General features: G+C 40.3%; 1 protein-coding gene across 1 annotated transcript; it reads right to left on the reverse strand.

The window, feature by feature from the left end:
• Window positions 1–1,380: 1,380 nt before the first annotated feature.
• On the reverse strand, window positions 1,381–16,552 carry LOC147331285 (CTTNBP2 N-terminal-like protein). Its single transcript, XM_086293504.1, has 7 exons — window positions 16,367–16,552; window positions 13,640–13,744; window positions 4,361–4,594; window positions 3,790–3,897; window positions 3,449–3,637; window positions 3,191–3,361; window positions 1,381–3,060 (listed from the first exon to the last, which is right to left on the reverse strand). Exons 1-7 carry the CDS (start codon window positions 16,403–16,405, stop codon window positions 2,125–2,127), a joined length of 1,782 nt encoding a protein of 593 aa, XP_086149630.1. The 5' UTR covers window positions 16,406–16,552; the 3' UTR covers window positions 1,381–2,124.
• Window positions 16,553–17,281: the final 729 nt, after the last annotated feature.

Raw genomic sequence — 17,281 nt, forward strand, 5'->3', positions numbered from 1 at the left:
TGCAATGTTTGCTTGCTCTCAAGCACATCATTCCCAAAACAAAACAACATTTTTTCCTCTTTTCCTGCTCAAGACAACACACTCGCGTTTCTTCAAGACAACAGAACAACAGAGCAAATAACAGAATGATCAAAAAGATAACAGACATAAAGATGCACTGATACAGACGAGTGTCTTATGGGAAATAGACATTAAAAACTCTGTTTATTAAAGTAGTTTAATCGGACTAAAGGTTTGCTACATGCTCTGTCAACACAGACAGCAGCTTGTAAATGTAATTTTGAAACAGTTGACCCCTTGGTGCACAGTCACGCGAGCTGCCTGACACTGAGATGTTGGGAGCGGATCCTCGGGGTTTGGCAGGGTGGGGCCTGTATGCATGAAGCCTGATTGGATTGGGACCTCAGGGATTTAGAGGTCAGGTCAGCACCTTGGGCTCAATGTCATTTTTCTCAGGCTGTTCCTGAACAATTTTTGCAACAACTGCTTTTTTAAGAGGTGCATCGTGTTTTATGTACTGCTTTATGTTGCAGCGCATGTCCAATTTTGGATTTTTTTTGTTTTATATAGTATCCATTCACTACTTTGTTTGGTATACCGGTGCTAATTAATGCAAATATAAGTATAAACAGCCAATAACATGGCAACAACCTAGTGCTTGTAGACATGGTCAGTACAGCTTGCTGAAGTTCAAACTGAGCATCAGAATGAGGAAGAAAGGTGATTTGAGGGAGTTTGAATGGTTACAATTTCCCACACATGCATCTCTAGAGTTTTCAGATAATTGTCTGGGAAAAAAAAGAAAGAAATATCTGTTACATCCAAGGTATGTGGAAAAGCATTCTTTGGTTGCACAGCGCGTCACATCTTGAAGCAGAAGGGCTATGGCATTAGAGGGCCACAGCATGCAACACTCCTGTTACATGCTAACCACAGGAAACTGAGATTACAATTCACACTCTGGCTAACCCAAATTGTACAGTAGAAGACTGGGAAAAAAATTGCCTGGTCTGATGAGTCCCAATTTGTACTGCAGCATTTGGGTGGTACGGTCAGAGTTTGGCTTAACCAACATGAAAGAATGGACCGTCCTGTCTTGTATCAATAGTTCAGGCGACCGGTGGTGGTGCAAGGGTGTAGGGTTATTTTCTTGGTACACTTTGGACTCCATGATATCCACAGGCTATAGTTGTTTCTTAAGTAAATCTGACCTCACTGGTTTTTCCTTATCAAAAGTGAGGAATTAATACGATTTATCATATATATATATAACACCAAACTGAATGTCCTTTTTTATGTTATTTAAACAAGTTATTGGCAATAATACCTAAAACACTATAATTCCTGTAGGAGGGCTAATAAACAGATGAATGCATGACAAAATTTAGGATATATTTATTAAAGATACCACTTTCCAGCCTAACAAAAAAGTACTGTAAAAAATATAATTAAAAACAGAGGAATACCCAGCATGGCAGGATGCGATATTAATCAAAGCTATGATTGGCTACATTTTTTTCTTATAGTGATTTGTTATAAAGGACAAAGACATGATGATCAGAACAGTTTTTACAACAGCACCTGCATATAACCATCAGAGTCTACATAGTTATTGTAACTACATCATTAAATTAATAGACAACAAAACATGACATGACATTACGGCACTAATCAGATTATTTGTTGTGTTAAAATAAGATGCAGTAATAAGTAAGGACTACTGGGTTTTTAATTAAAAAAAAAAAAAGAACACTAGTGCAAACTAAAACGACTCTGTAGCCTACACTGGTCAAAGGTTAAGTTACTGATGATTATTCTTACAATAAAAAGCGACATACTTGAGACAAAATAAGTGGAAAGACACTATTAAAAAAATTATACATCGTAACAACATAATATGCACCTTATGAAACTTAAACTCAGCTGTAATTGTTCATTACTACCAGCTCTTCATCTACTTCCTACAATAGTGCCCTCGCACGTATTTCAAATAAATCTAATAAATACAAACAGCATAACAGTGTTTGAGGGGTCATTTGTTTAAAAAAAGGAAATGATAAAACTCTGGTTATATACAAACCTATATCTTATTATGAAATGTGAATGTTGCCACAAGCAGATCGGTTAATTAGATGAAACCACCATATCCAGTTCTTTAACTCCTTCCTGGCTGGAGGTGAGGCCACAGCTTCCTGCGAGGGGACTATCAGAGAAATGGCTGGGAGACCTGGGCACTGCAGCTGGAGAAGAAGGGGCCTGGGCTAGACCAGGCTTCTTAGGAGGGATTGGTGGAGGGTTGCCCCGCTCTGCCCTGGGAATGGTGGGCGATTTTATTCCTTGGGGAACCATCCCTGCAGCCCTTCCAATGATTGGAGACAAAGGTGCTGCCAGGCTGCGGTAGTCTGTACCAAAGGGTGAGTTGTTCGATGTGGCGAGCTTCGCCGTAGCACTTTGCTGGGCGGTGGTGAAACGTGACAGGACTTGAGTAACTGTGCTGCGGGCAATCTGCTTGACCGGGTTGGCCTCTGGCGACGAGGTGACGGCCGCAGGAGAGGGGTCCTTCGGCAAGAGAGGAAGAGCAGGCTGCACAGCCTGGGACTGCGGCTCTGGGTCAGGGGTACCCTGAAACTTGTGGCGAGCAGCATGGAAACGTTGATTGATCCCGGCTTGGTAGGGAGACTGAAAGCTTTCTTGATTTGGGCTGGTTGGTGGCCGTTTGGCAAGAACGGGTGAGGCGCAGGGGGAGGAACAAGGAAGAGTTGGAGAAACAGCAGTGGAGGGAGAGAACGATGTTTGGGTCTGAATTGGAGGATTTTCATTTCCATTCTGTGGGTCATGATGCCCGTTAGTCTCTGCTGGACAATGATGACCGTTTGCCTGTGAAGGTGGCTTGTTTCTGTCCTCCTCTATGTCCTCAACCTTAACAGAGTCTACTAATGACTTTCCCAGAGGAACGTTTGTGGCCCACTCCTTTTCTCCTGGCTCAGTTGGAGCTGTAATGGGTCCTCTAGTTTCCTTCATTGTGTTCACTTCCTCCAGCTTCCTCTTGAGGTCTTCTACCTGATTACAAGAAAAATAAAAAGATATGCAGAAATGTGACTCTGCACTAAGATTCCCCTGCTGGAGTAAGTTTATATGAAATTAGAAATTTTGCCAAATGTGCATCCTCCATAGTGATGACTGTGCAAACCTGATGCTGTAGCTGACAACAGTGAGCTTCCTCCTTCTTCAGTCGTGAGCGGAGCTGTTCACGGTCTGTGTCAAACTCAGCCAGCTGCTCCTCCACTCTCGCCTCCATCCTCAGAGCTTTTGTCTTCTCATCCTCCAGTTCTTTTCTAAGAGACTGACAAGTCTCTTTTTCCTACATCAGAAAAAGAAAATCAAAAATCGAATATGCCTAAGCACATACAGGTGCTAGGCAATGATGGGGTTCCAAATGTTTTTATACCTTTTCGAGTTTACGGCTCAGTTCGCTCAGTCGGTGTCCCTCCTCCAGAGCTCTGGCACTGGCCCACTTGCACTCTTTGGCCAAAGCACAGGAGAGCTGTTTGTGCTGAGCCCGCTCGTCCTCTAACTGGTCAGTAATGCGCCGCTGTTCTTTCTCCAGCCGGCGGACCTGACTCCTCTCAAATTCCAGCTAGCAACACAAAGAAGAAAAAATAAATTAAAAAAAAAAAATCTGAAAATACACTGATTTTCATAAACACACTATGGCTGCTTAAACATCTGAAAATTACTGATTTAGCACATTTTGGACAAATATTTGATGAGTCATCAGTGAGAAGGCACCTGTTGTTGTAAGCGCTCCCTCTCCTTTTCCAGGATATAAGTGACATCATCTCCCTCCGCTGTATCCTCTGCATGCTTCCTCTTTTCCTCCTCCAGGTCTGCAATGACCTGAAGGAAACACAGCAGGGAGACAAAATCTGAGTTTGGCCTGCTAAAAAATAACATTAATACTGATTATCTCTAAAACAGTTAAACAAGTTAAATGGGGCAGCGGCCTCCTGGCCTGGTGGGCTTTGGAGGTACTGCATACGCGGTATTTTACAGAAAAATAAAATCTTTTGAATATGCAACTTTTTTAGTTATAAATAAATAATAAACAACAGTAAATATAATAAATAATATAAATATAAATCATTTGACTGAATATTTGCATTATGAAAAGTCACAAAAACTCATAAAAAGCTATTTTAAAAACCCTCTTTATTCACAGTGCATTACAAGCCAGCACTTCACTGGCTACTGCCTCATTTATGTTTTCTTTCTCAAACGCTGAGGATTACTTTTAACTTTTTTTCCCCTCCAAATCATCTCATTACCAGCGCTTCTGATTAAGGACGACACGTCCACCCACCCTTCTGTGCCTGCTCTCAGCTGCAGCCAGCTGGGCCAGCATCTTCTCCTGCATTCTCCTGCAGTGGCTCACCACCAGTTTGAGGACCACTAGAGGGTTGGAGGTGGAGGAAGAACAGCCAGCCTCTTTGTCCTGGCCCCCCACAGCCTCACTGTCTCTCTGCAAAGCCTGGAAGGGGTCACTGAGGTTGTACCTTCCATAGCGCTCCTGAATGAATAGCTCTTTACGCTGTGCCTGCAGGGGGGGCGGAGAGAGAGAGAGAGAGGAGTCAGCCTTTTTCCACACAATGTTTGTAACTGGGCTGTAGCAACTGTATCAGTTTTCTGGCTTCTCAGACTGATCAGAATCTTAGCTATTATTGCCTTTTTAGAATGGAGGGCAACGAAACTTGGTACACGTTGTTGTTCCTAGAGTATTTAAAAGTAGAATGGGAGGCAGAGCCTTCAGTTTTCAGGCCCCTCTTCTGTGGAACCAGCTTCCAGTTTGGATTCAGGAGACAGACACTATCTCTACTTTTAAGATTAGGCTTAAAACTTTCCTTTTTGCTAAAGCATATAGTTAGGGCTGGACCAGGTGACCCTGAATCCTCCCTTAGTTATGCTGCAATAGACGTAGGCTGCCGGGGGATTCCCATGATGCATTGAGTTTTTCCTTTCCAGTCACCTTTCTCACTCACTATGTATTAATAGACCTCTCTGCATTGAATCATATCTGTTATTAATCCCTGTCTCTCTTCCACAGCATGTCTTTATCTTGTCTTCCTTCTCTCACCCCAACCGGTTGCAGTAGATGGCCCCGCCCCTCCCTGAGCCTGGTCCTGCTGGAGGTTTCTTCCTTTTAAAAGGGAGTTTTTCCTTCCCACTGTTGCCAAAGAGCTTGCTCATAGGGGGTCATATGATTGTTGGGTTTTTCTCTGTATCTATGAAGCACCTTGAGGCAACTTTTGTTGTGATTTGGTGCTATATAAATAAAATTGAATTGAATTGAATTAACCTATGAATCATTCCAAGGGAACCTAACTGAAGTAATGAGCCAGTGCTCCATGTATGCATAACAGACAAATTAACAAAGAACGAATTTTAAATTGTATCTTTAGGCCCTCCGTTATTAGCAGACTGTCACAAAAACACAAACATTTGTTACCACCACTTTAAATGAATGTGCAAAAAATGCCAAAGATAACAGTTTTACAGGCATAAAACGGTGTTTTTGTGCCAACAATATTAACGATATTAACCAAAGCGCCATTATCAGAAAATGTAGCATATCTCGGGTTTTCGTGCAGTGTTTCCTTTAAAGATTTGTGGAGACTGAACGATTGGATGACAAAGAAAGAAGCAACAGGCCTAAAAAACTATCTACACCAAATATCTGAAAGTCATGTCCTTAAGACATTTGGAGGAAGAAAAAAAAGACAAGAGACCTGACACATAATCTAAGAGACGCATCTGGCCTTTAAGTTGATCCATCTATTGTTCGCCGAAGTCTCATCAGAAAAGTCTCAAAGGAAAGGTGGCTGTCAAGAAACCATTTTTAAGGAAGAGAAGCAGGGAGAAAAGATTGAAACACTAGTGGCAACAGGTCTTTTGAAGTGATCAATAAAACCTGAACTTGATATGCACACAGGACGTACAGAGTATAGATTATTCTTTATAAGTTATTCTTTAACTGTCCAGGCATGTATTTAACAAGAGTCATTAACCTACTGTGAAGATAATATCTGACTCTGCACCGCTGTATCGTAAGATATTCACTTGACCCTGAGCACTACTTCTGCATTAGGCTATATGATACTGGATGACACATATGCCAACACCAGAATATGTATGACAGTAGGGCTGTTCATATAACGATATATATCCAATGACGATATAAAAACGTGTATGGTTCATTTTACGCTATCGTTTGTTTCGTGGTGTCACAAAATAAACTTAACGGCAATATTTTTTTCATCGTTTTGATCGTCACTGTAGTGGCTATATTAATTTCTTAAAGTTCTCTCTTTCTCTTATATTTAATATAACCACACTACAGATGGACAAGTGCCTGTTTTTATGTGTTGTGGTTAGCAACAACGGCGGTAAAAGCATCGCGTGTGCGCTTGTTTATGTTCCACATAAACCTTTCACAATAAAGCTCAAGATCCTGTTGAGACTTTTCAAAATAAACTGAATCACATGAAAGAGCAGATTATTTACGGATGAGAAGTAAAAAAGAAAAGAGCCACCAGGTGCTAAAAAATAAACCTTAGACTCAAACGTTAGAACAGGCTTTTCCCCGCAGCACGCCGTGTAATAAATACTCACAAAGAAAACGGCGGCCTTTACAACTTATGTCTAAAAATGTATCGTTTCATGCATCGGTTAAAACACTCGACTCCAGCTACATGACGCGCAGCTGGAAACACTTCCCGCAAGTCGAGCTGCCCGAGATTCACATAATTTAAAGAAAATGTTACATTTTTGTGATTTATATAGTTATCGACGATAGAATTCTTATATCGGGATATGAGATTTTGGTCATATCGCACAGCCCTATATGATAGCCAATTTTATCAGCTGACATCTCTTGTGTTCATGAACGGTTTCTTAAGTTCTCCAATAGACCCACCATGGGGTTGATGTTCATCTAGTACCATCATCACGTCAAAATAGTTCTGTTTATGAATAAATACTTGCAAAATTGAATGAATATTAATCTTCGTGCATTTTACCTGGTTGCCTCAAAATGCCTCCGTACTAAAGAACAATCTCATGAACAGAATTCCACTGTAGTATATAATGCTTCTCTTGGTCGGTAAAAAAGATATCTCAATTAATTTAAGCAGACAGTATCAATCCACAGCACAGAGTGTGATTATGAAATGATTTAATAGCTTTAATCTCTGGCAGCTATGACATTAACACATGCTGCTATCTCTTCCCTTCCATGAAAAGAGGAAATCAAACGCCGTTTTCAGCACACCATGATTATCATTTCTAATACTGATGGTAAAGATGTAAAGAAGCAGTACTTAGGGGAAGAGAGAAAAAGAGAGATGGAGAAGGAGATGTTTAAAAAACAAAATAAGAAAAAACACTAACAGGAAAAAGAGCAACAGATGGTCCGCGTGTCGGTCTATCTTTAGCAGGACAGCTGCACCAGACTGGGCCTCGGCCAAGGGAGACCTGTTCTGTTTAACTCATGACAAAGGAGGAACAATAGCAGCCACACATTTCAGGTTTAGAAGATGTCTTTAGGCCTGCCCTGAAGAGGTACTGCAGAGGGAGGTAGAGAGAGAAAGTAAGTGAAAAAGAGAGAGCGGGAGAGGAGGGCTGTAGCAGAGCCAGCAGTGTCTTAGTGAGGTTTCAACAAAAGAGGATGAAGAGATTAAAGAAAGCGGTATCAGCTCTGGCAGGGTGAGGACAGAGCTCCTGAAGACTGATACCAAGATTACTTGAAAGGTTTAAAGTGTTGTCAAAGTGTGGAAAGGCCTGCAGAGCAATAGTCATCCATTCTTTTACAAAGCCTGTAAGAAAAGCAAAATAAGTAATTAAAATCTTTGCATCTTGCTGCAGTTCACTGGCAGCATTTATTAAGGAGTCCCGTGGTATAAAAAGCCCACTGTGGCTGACAGATTAGCCATCATGGTGGATAACTACCGAGCTTAATAAATTGACTATTGCATGAGCACATCATAAGCTTCCTCGGGCAGAATATAATTGATACAAAAGTGCCATTAGCCATTAGTAGTTGTGGAGAGATTCTGCCATAAATGAAATTTCACAAAACAAAATAGACATTTGCTAATCGAGCGGGGAGAAAACGTGAGCTGAAAAACACCAAGATCCTTTATAATGCTGTACTCAATTCTATAGAACTAAAATGACAGTGTCAGATCAAACTCTAACTGCTTTTAGGAAGTTCTTCAAGTTCACTTAGTTGTTTCCAGAAAAACACCGGGAGTGTTCACCAATGGCTTTAGACAGAAAATCAAAGTTCAAACATAATTTCACGAGAGATCAGAAGCTTTACGGCTATCGTTTTCTCAATCCTCAATGTTGGCTCATTTGGCACAAAGCGAGCAGGACAAGGCTGCGAGGCTTCGCAGCTGTTATTTGATCTAGTCCGCTGAGGACGGTGTGAAGGCGGATCAAACAGAATGGAGGGTGAAACAGGAAAACACGGGTTGCCCGAGAGAATTCAAAAATGCCTCTCAAATGTGGGCACTATCGAAAGCCCAATCACCATTCAGGAACTCAGAAGCAGACTTTTGTGCTATGCAGGACATCTACTCTGTTGTTCTTGTACCGACTATATTATAGGGAGCAAATAATGTTTATACTGGGGCTAAAAATAACATACATCACCTAATTTTAAAGAGAAGTCTGAAAAGCGAAATCTGTCTGCAGAGCTGGCCCACAGCCCACTCCTGTTCCCGTCAGTGACTGTCTGCTCTGATGTGTCACTTTACAGGCCAAGACTAAAAAAACCTTATATGGGAGTTTCCATTCTTGCCTAAGTCAGTCATATAAAATGACACTTAAAGGGAAAATAAGACTAGATTTATAAGTCATTCCTTACAGAGGAGAAAGCTACTTAGAAACATATACATAACTAAAAAAAAGTTTTCATTTCTTTCCTTGTTTATGTCTAATTATTCAGCCTGCACTGTTTACACTTTAATATACGTGGATAACGGGCCTTTAAATTGTCAGGATTTTTTTTTTTGATAAATTCTCAGCACCCCCTCGTTACACAAATGTTTACTCATAAACACAGACCGTGCTTCTCTCTCTCCCTCCACAGCCCTTCAGTGCACAGACAGATGTGTACTTCCTCAGCACAGAGAGAGTTTGTTTTCCTCTGCATCGCTTCTCTGTAAAGGGAAAAAAACCCAATTCCTCATGCTACTTCATACTTAGCGCCCACACCTACCACAGTATTCATCGCATCATACAGTACATGTACAACACCCATAAACACTCAGGGCATGGTTGTTATGCATCACAGTCTAGTTTCATTATTTACGCCTTTGTCAGTTGGCAACAGTTCCTGGCAACCTGTGGGTGCTTTTTCTTGGGAAGCTGTCTTTTTGCCATGGCTACGTTGGTTCAAATCCAGCTTATCTTTTGCTGACATATGCCTCAAGTCTTTCTGCTATGCAGTGTTAGTGACAAGATTGATAAAATAAAAAGTTATGAATAACTTTCCACCCTGGAATCCTGTATACTGTATGTCAGATGTTGTTAATGCATGTCATTAGCATTCTATGGTAAGGAAAAGGCTATCTAAAACCACTATCCATCACTGAAGTGTAAAATATGTTATGTTATCTGATAGCGAATCTAATCAGCTGATGCATCGCAGCCCAACAAACAAAAGTGCTCTTTCCTATTTCAGCACCTAAACACAGCACAAGGTAAGATTTTGAAGTAGCTTCATTTGGAAGCTCTTGTCTGCCACGCCATGTGAACCTGACAGTTAATTAAAGGCTAATTTCCATATCCGAGTCCCTTTTGAACATAAAGACTCATATTCCTTTCCCAAACCAAAGGGACTACTGGATCACTGCAGGGTTTTGTGTGCCAAATATAAGCGTTGCCAGAGACTCACTTCCTTTTGAAAGCCACAGTGTGAGCAGCTGCAAAAGTGAGTCACAAGGGGAAAAATGCAGCAGATAGTTAGAATGCCACTGATAGTTCTGCATAATTAAATATAGAGTACCACAGAAGAAACACGCCATTAACCTCACATCCTGTACTTGCCATACAATACAATGTCCTGTAGAAAATCACTGATAAAAGATTTGGAAAAAACACAGAGAAAGTAGACAACAGATGAAACTTGACAGTTTTTATACTTTTAAAAGCAAATATGTGAAGAGTTTATCACGCATGTGATACAGTTTATCTGCGTCTGTTTTATTACTATGGAAAATTGTGTTAAAGCTAAACACCTCTCACATGACGGTGACAGTGTGGCACTGACACATCAGATAAAACCAACATGAGTGGCCTTACTTCTCCAATTACTGCTGGCAGACTTGCTAATATCTGCAACGAGCAATGGATACAAGTTACTCTTATAAAGTACAAATATTAGACAAACTCAAACTCAATTTTTATGGGGAATCACATTTTGTTGCAATCTATCCACAGTGGACAAGCAAAAGCCCAAAATGTCAACCTCGTTTATGTAGATAAAATGAGAGAATTAAATGCCTGAGAACTTTGCACATAACTTTTGGGTGTTTTTTTGTTGTTTATGACAGTCCCTTCAACGGCAGTTACAACATTTATCTAACAGACAAACTGCCATTCATAAATCCATGCAACAACAATGGAAGATCTGGTTATGGGGGTGCTATTTCTCTGATAACAATCCGCTTTTCATGTTAGGACAAGACCCAAGGTGCCATGTTTCAAGAGCAGAACAAAAGAAAGGTATGAACTTGTGTTTTCACTTTAGCAAACTCATTTAGAAAAACTAGAACCCTGCAGCGCTGGATGATTAAAAATCCTAACTGCATATGACTGGAATTAAAGGCTGCGTGACTAATACTGATTTTTTTCCTTGAAAAAACAAATTTTTTTTACCCATAACTTAGTGATCGCATAATTATTAAAGTACCATAAAACTGTCAGACTGGTCCAACTGAAGGGATGAATGGGTTAAGAATTTGTGTAGATGAGGGCAGCATAGCCATATTCACTTCAAGCTCCCTCCAGTTAAGGCCAATGTTTATTTGTTCACTCCTACTCATGCTCACAGTGAGTCATCAGGCACCCAGTGTGCTGTAACTCTTCTTGCCTTAGATGGCCAGATCCCTGAGGAGATGTAGGAATGTGGTCTAGACACAACACATGAACATTCAGCAGTGTTCCACAAGCTGCCTCCTCTCAAGTTTGTTCTTTCAATGGCACATTTTACAACACGAAAATGACTAGAATTCCAAGTGCGTAAGGGCTGTAAGACGCAAACATTACTGGCAGGAATGAAGTATGCAAAGCATTAAAAAATTTGAAAAAGGCAAAGCCATCTTTTGCAGAAATGTTGCATCATGAAGTTGCTTAACCGCTATTTATCATGCATTTGTGATTTTGCGTCAAAAACAACACTTATTATTATATTTAAAAAATATATCTAAATAAAATACAATAGATCCTTAATATAACATAAAAATTTACAGAAAGCATGAGAAAGCATGTGAGCCTGCTGGTACAGCAAAAGGACACAGAATGGGGAAAATAGCCTGCCAATCCTTTAATTGAAAGGATTGGCCAGCCTAAGGCATTTTAACGTCCGAGCTGGTGGCTCTGCGTCAAACTGACAGTCTAAACTCTGCAACAGCAAGTTCAAAGTGAGTGCATGTGCACTGTTCACTGGTTCATCTATTCACTCCAGTGTATGGTATACGTAAACAATGCCCGGAAAGATTTAGTCCATTCTCTCAGACACAGAGAGTAGTTCTCAGATTAGGCAAACTCAGAAAGTTTAGCTTAACGGTCACAGAAAATAGCCTTGTACAGCAAACTGTATGCTACTAAAAATCTAGATGACATGCAAGGAGAAATGTTTTGTAGGCTACATATAACTCTTTACTTGGGCTACCACTTATGTACATTAACTAATGGACAAATCCCTCTCTCCTCTTTTGAAAGATGATTTGCTGATAAATAAAGATAGGCTGAGATACTGGATGGATATATCAGGGCATGCTTTGGAGTGCTTCTCTTGCTATCTGTCTTTACCATCCTTTTCAGATGCCACTTCTAAGGTCAGATTCTCTTCCATTCATCCTGCCTACAGCGTACCACAAAGTCCTGATCTTTCCTTTTTCTGTTACATCTCCTCCCTCTTCACCACATTTTGATCACTTTTAAGGATATTTCTTATCACTTCTACACAGATGACATTCTGCTGTTTAACTCTTTTAAGGCATAAGATATATCTAATGTTATGATCTTGCATATGTACTTAGAATTCTATTAAAAGTTGGATGGCTGATGACAATTTTCTCCAACTTAATGAAGAAAGAACAGAAGTTCTTGATTGTGCGCTGGACAGAATGTGTCTAAAGTAATGGAAACTCTAGATTTCCTTGTCACTATCGCTGAATTTTCATTTAGGAACCGTGGGGTAACTTTTGACTCCTTTTTCACTCTGGAATTCTCGCATTCATTTCTGTTTTGCTCTTAGTTTTATCGCTTAAGAAATATTGCCAAGTTGAGTTCCATTGTGTCATGCTCTGAACTGGAAATTGTTATTCATGCTTATATTTCATAACATCTGGATTAGTGCAATTCATTGCTCACTTGTCTTAACAAAGCTTCCCTGGAACGTCTGCAGGTTATGCAGGACATCATGATTACGTCTTCTAAGTATTAGCATATCACATCATTGGTAGTTCATTTGCAATGGCTCCCCATTAACGTCACTCCACTTTAAGATTCTGATTTTGACTTTTAGGGGTCTGCACAGACAAGCATGAGAATAAATTAGTGAAGTTTTACTTGGAGTTCATTTGTAGGATAAGAGACTCACTGCAGAGCCAGCTCATTATATCAGTTCATTATTTAATTGTACTTGAAGTACTTGCTCATGCTAATCAGCTTTTGCTAATCTGATGAAAGCGTTAATGTTTAAAGATCGTTCAGGTAAAGACTGAACTAAAAATGCACTCACATTTTTTGTGACAACCTAATTTGGATCAAGTCCTCCTGTCTGTAGTAGAAAGATTTTAGTAGTAGTTTTTCTAAATAACAAACAAAGACGGGGAAATGGAAATGAGTCACACCCCAACTACGTATCAACAGATTAATATCTAGAGCCTTGAACAGTGGTTATTATAATGGGTTTATAGTTATAACATTATTCTGGATGAAGATTTCTAATGCATGAACGCTGTGGTAATATACGTGCTACTCCTCATGTTTCCACGTCTCTACACCAAGGTCAAAAGTGAAAACTTAGCATGATCCAAGATCCATAATATCCAGATGAATGGATAAATACACCGGTTAGAAATAAAACCAAAATGACCCTTTAAGCAGACAGTATAAATGAACAGCGATGGCTGCATGCAGGAGTTATTTGAGATATTTCTATGGATAGATTAATTGCTGCTGTGAAAGCCTGTCATTGCTGAATTCATTCTGAACACTGATTTACTGCCAAAACCACGAGCGTTGAATAGCCACTTTTCAGCCTCGGGTGTGAATGTTTTACATTAAAAAGACATTTTGTGCAGAGAATTTATAATAACACGACAACGTTCCCAGCTCTGATGACGGGTACCTTTAGGGCTTCAATGACAAGATCCCGGGCCTCCAGCTCTCCCTCCAGGATGCTGAAAAGCATCAACAACTCTGGCTTGCTCAGACTCTCCATGTTCAGTTTGGACTGTAAAGGCAAGACATAAAAAGAGAAAGCCTGTTTTTTGTTGCTCATTGTGATTTATACATTGCGTAATTATTACTCTACTACTGAAGAAAAATCACATGGAAAGTATTAATCTTGCTTTTTTCCCATAACAATACTGCAGTTACTCGGTCTTTCATTTCATTGTCAAATAAAGCTTAATGTTTTCCAATTCTCCCAAAATCAGAGATCCAGACAGCCATCTGATCTAACCCACTGATTTATGAGCTTTCTGTGGATTAGTGGTGATTATATTGGGATAGGGTCATTTTACAAAGCAGACTTAGTGTGCAAAACATATACAAAATCTTTTCGGTCTTATATTTGAGGAAACCCGATCATTAGTTTGGATATAGCTTAAAGGTACAGTGACTTTCTCTAGTAAAATGCAATAAATATTTAGCAACAGCGCAATTTCTGTGTTTCTAAGGTTGCTCACTAACATGGACGTGTTGATCAGAGCACACGGATCTCAAATAAGAGACCGTAGATAGAGACCAGATAATCTCAGAGTAACTTAACTTTCACATCACTTTGTTTCCCAGCTGTGTGTTCCCATCATAATTGGACATTATGGCAGTTGGTTATTTTTTTGTTGTTAAAGTTATGTGGTCTCTTTGTAGTGTCTCTGTTCTCACAGCTGTGTTGGTACTGGTGACAAGCCCTGCGGTGTCCACATCTCAAACATCCAACCACGCTCTGCCCAAGTGAATGCAAGCAGGCCTCTCTTTGAAATGAGATCAAAGCTGTTGATGGCACTGCACTGACGATCCTTTATAGACCAGAATCATCACGTGGGACGTCTGGGATGGATGAACACTCCACCAACTGACTACCTAATAACAGTCATGCACGCTCAAGCTTGAATAACTGAAATATTCTTTCTGTTAAGTGGCTGAAGCATCTAAAAAAATCTCACTCTTTGCTGTCACCAGACTGTAATCAACACCTGAACAAGCATTCACTCTGATCTGAGCAGTTTGTGGTCACCACACCATCCCACATCACAAAGTCATCACGAGATATCTTAAAAAAAGGGGGGAAAAAGCCACAATATTTCCCAGTCTTCTACAGCGCAAGTTGCACAGAAGCCTGAAGATGAATAGCATTCTTGAAACCTTAGCATTTACACGACGCCTAACAGGAGAACAAGTATGCAGAAATTGAAACGAAATGACCCTGCTGAACTGCATTTACCGTCTGCAGCAGCGTCCTCGCACAAAGAAGGCACAGTGTTTTAGTTGTGCCGTTAGAAGAACTCATGGCCTGTGGCCTAACCACATGGGTAAAAAGCTAATTAAACTACAGCACACACATCTCCCTCGGTTTTGGTTTACAGGCCCGCTTGCTAATTTCACAGGCCACCATAATCACTGTGAGAAGTGTGTGCACTGTGTTATGAGAAGAGTCTGGACCAACAGGAGCCTGCATGTGCCACTGTACTTTTCTAGACCCTCAACATTTTAAAATTGTTCTGCCTAATCCCCCTGAGCTACAGTTGGCAATTATTAGTGTATACAAACAAAGGGTGGTAGCATGGGAAATGCAAATATTCCCACAAGTTCTCCTTGCTCTACTTCCGATGACGAAAGCCCTGTGTCCATAATCTTTTTATCCGTGGTTGTTTTAAGCCAGGATAGCCATGTGCCTCGTCTGCAACACTGTAAACTCGTTAAAACACACAGTTACTTTCGCTGCAAACAAACATTGGAGCAAAGAGGCCTTTGTTTTGTATCTTCTTGTGTTTTTGTATGTAGTATATAGGGCGAAAAAACCCTCTTTCACCCTAGTACAGCCAAAGTTCTTTAAATACCCCCTTTTTTTCTTTTTTCTTTTTAAATCCAAGAAGGATTTCTAAGCTTCCAAATCCCAGTTGTCATACTGACACTATCCAAAGTATGCCAGACAGCAATTTATTTTACATGAAACTACACGAAGTCAGATCAAAAGCCACTCAACCTCATCTGACAGATGATTTCATACTTAGTCAAAGATAAAAGTTTCGCATAGATTCCTATTTGCAGTCTGAAACCACACAAACTAACGTGAGATGGAGGTCAGCTAGAGGGAAATAAAGCTCGAGAGGTCTCCTGAATTTCCTGCAGCATGTCTAGATACTAAATTGGATTTGTTAGCCAACCTAATTTCTGCACAGGCCACTTAGCTTCCTTCCTCACTTAGCTTCCTCCCTGCATGCGGTGATATAGTTTTAAAATAAGAACTACATCGAGTTAAGCAGCTGTGTGTTGTAAGACCGGCGTATGCTCTTCTGTGATTTAAGAGTCGTTTAACAACTGGAGCCGCTGCAACAGAGAGCAGCATTATCAAAGATCAGTCGGTCATCTGAAGCTCAAGATGATGATGACGAGCTGAAAAGTCGTTTGTTTTGTTTTGTTTTTTAGGAAAAATATTTAGTCTTAAACTTTTTTTTCACAAATGGAAACACGTCAAACGGCTCGGCCTGTACCCTCTCTGCTGAAGCTTTATGGTTTTTTTTTTTCTTTTTTCCCTTCTTTAGACAAAAAGTCTCGGTGCAAAACTGCAAACTATCGTGTACAACTTCATACCGCAAACACAGAAAACGCTGTCAGCGTGACTTCTTACCTTCATGAGGCCCTCGGAGGTCTTTGAGAACTCCAGCATGAACTTTTCTCCTGTCAGAAGATTTCTTTCACTTGATTTGCGTCTTCTGATCCCGTCGCAGCGGAACCCTGGACGGCCAAGAAGCGTCCTGAACGACGGCCGAGCTCGCCAATTGGCGTGAACGGCCGCTGAGTCCTGACCAATGAGAGGCGAGATTATGCGGGAATGGGCAGATTCTGTGACGATCTACTTCTTGGTTTTTGGTTGGACTTCTTTGTTTAGTATTTCTCGAGTTCCTCCTCTGTCTTTACTCTGGAGTGTCTTACAACCATGCGAACGTCTTTACACGTGGTTTACTTTTAGACAGTCACGAAGTGACTTTGTATCTCTGGCATATCGCGCTTTTGTGTAGTAGAGTTTTTGTTGTCCTCTCCTCGAAATAAGCGTGTAATATTTCCCCAGGTAAATCGTGGACATTGATGTGGTTCCGCTTATAATAGTTATGTCCTTCAAAAAATACAGAATATCTTTATTTCAGTACTGTAATACCACAGTAGACTAAAGAAGACATTCTATTGCAAGCCCGAAATAAAAGCGCAAATAAATATTAATAGTGCAGTATACTTAACACACTCGAGAGGGGGCTATTCTGCATAGTGGGTTGGTGAATTGGACTGAAACTTATTGTCCTCCTAGAGACAATATGCGCTGCCCTGCAGCGTAAAACAAGTAAACACATCAAATAAACAGAACCAACAACATTCCCTCTAGCAGCCATTATAAATGAATAATTAATTATAAAGCATTTCCCCCCCTGATTGTTCAATAATGAATATTGTTGGATTGGGAATTTTCATGAATCATTTTGATTGTGCTGTTTATCTAATTTGGAATCACAGCTGCTATGTTGGATCAAACGTAGAATAAACAGAAAAA

Source organism: Aulonocara sp. 'chitande type north' Nkhata Bay, linkage group LG5 (assembly GCF_057382095.1).
Source record: "Aulonocara sp. 'chitande type north' Nkhata Bay isolate Kocher_YH1m ecotype deep benthic linkage group LG5, A_spYH_male_GT1.1, whole genome shotgun sequence".
Classification (NCBI taxonomy): domain Eukaryota; kingdom Metazoa; phylum Chordata; class Actinopteri; order Cichliformes; family Cichlidae; genus Aulonocara; species Aulonocara sp. 'chitande type north' Nkhata Bay.

Coding starts and splice junctions, on each gene's coding strand:
- LOC147331285 (XM_086293504.1), bottom strand. CDS start 16,405: ATGCTGGAGTTCTCAAAGACCTCCGAGGGCCTCATGAAG. Junction 13,745..16,366: donor CCTCCGAGGGCCTCATGAAG/GTAAGAAGTCAC, acceptor TTGCCTTTACAG/TCCAAACTGAACATGGAGAG. Junction 3,061..3,190: donor GTTGTCAGCTACAGCATCAG/GTTTGCACAGTC, acceptor TCTTGTAATCAG/GTAGAAGACCTCAAGAGGAA.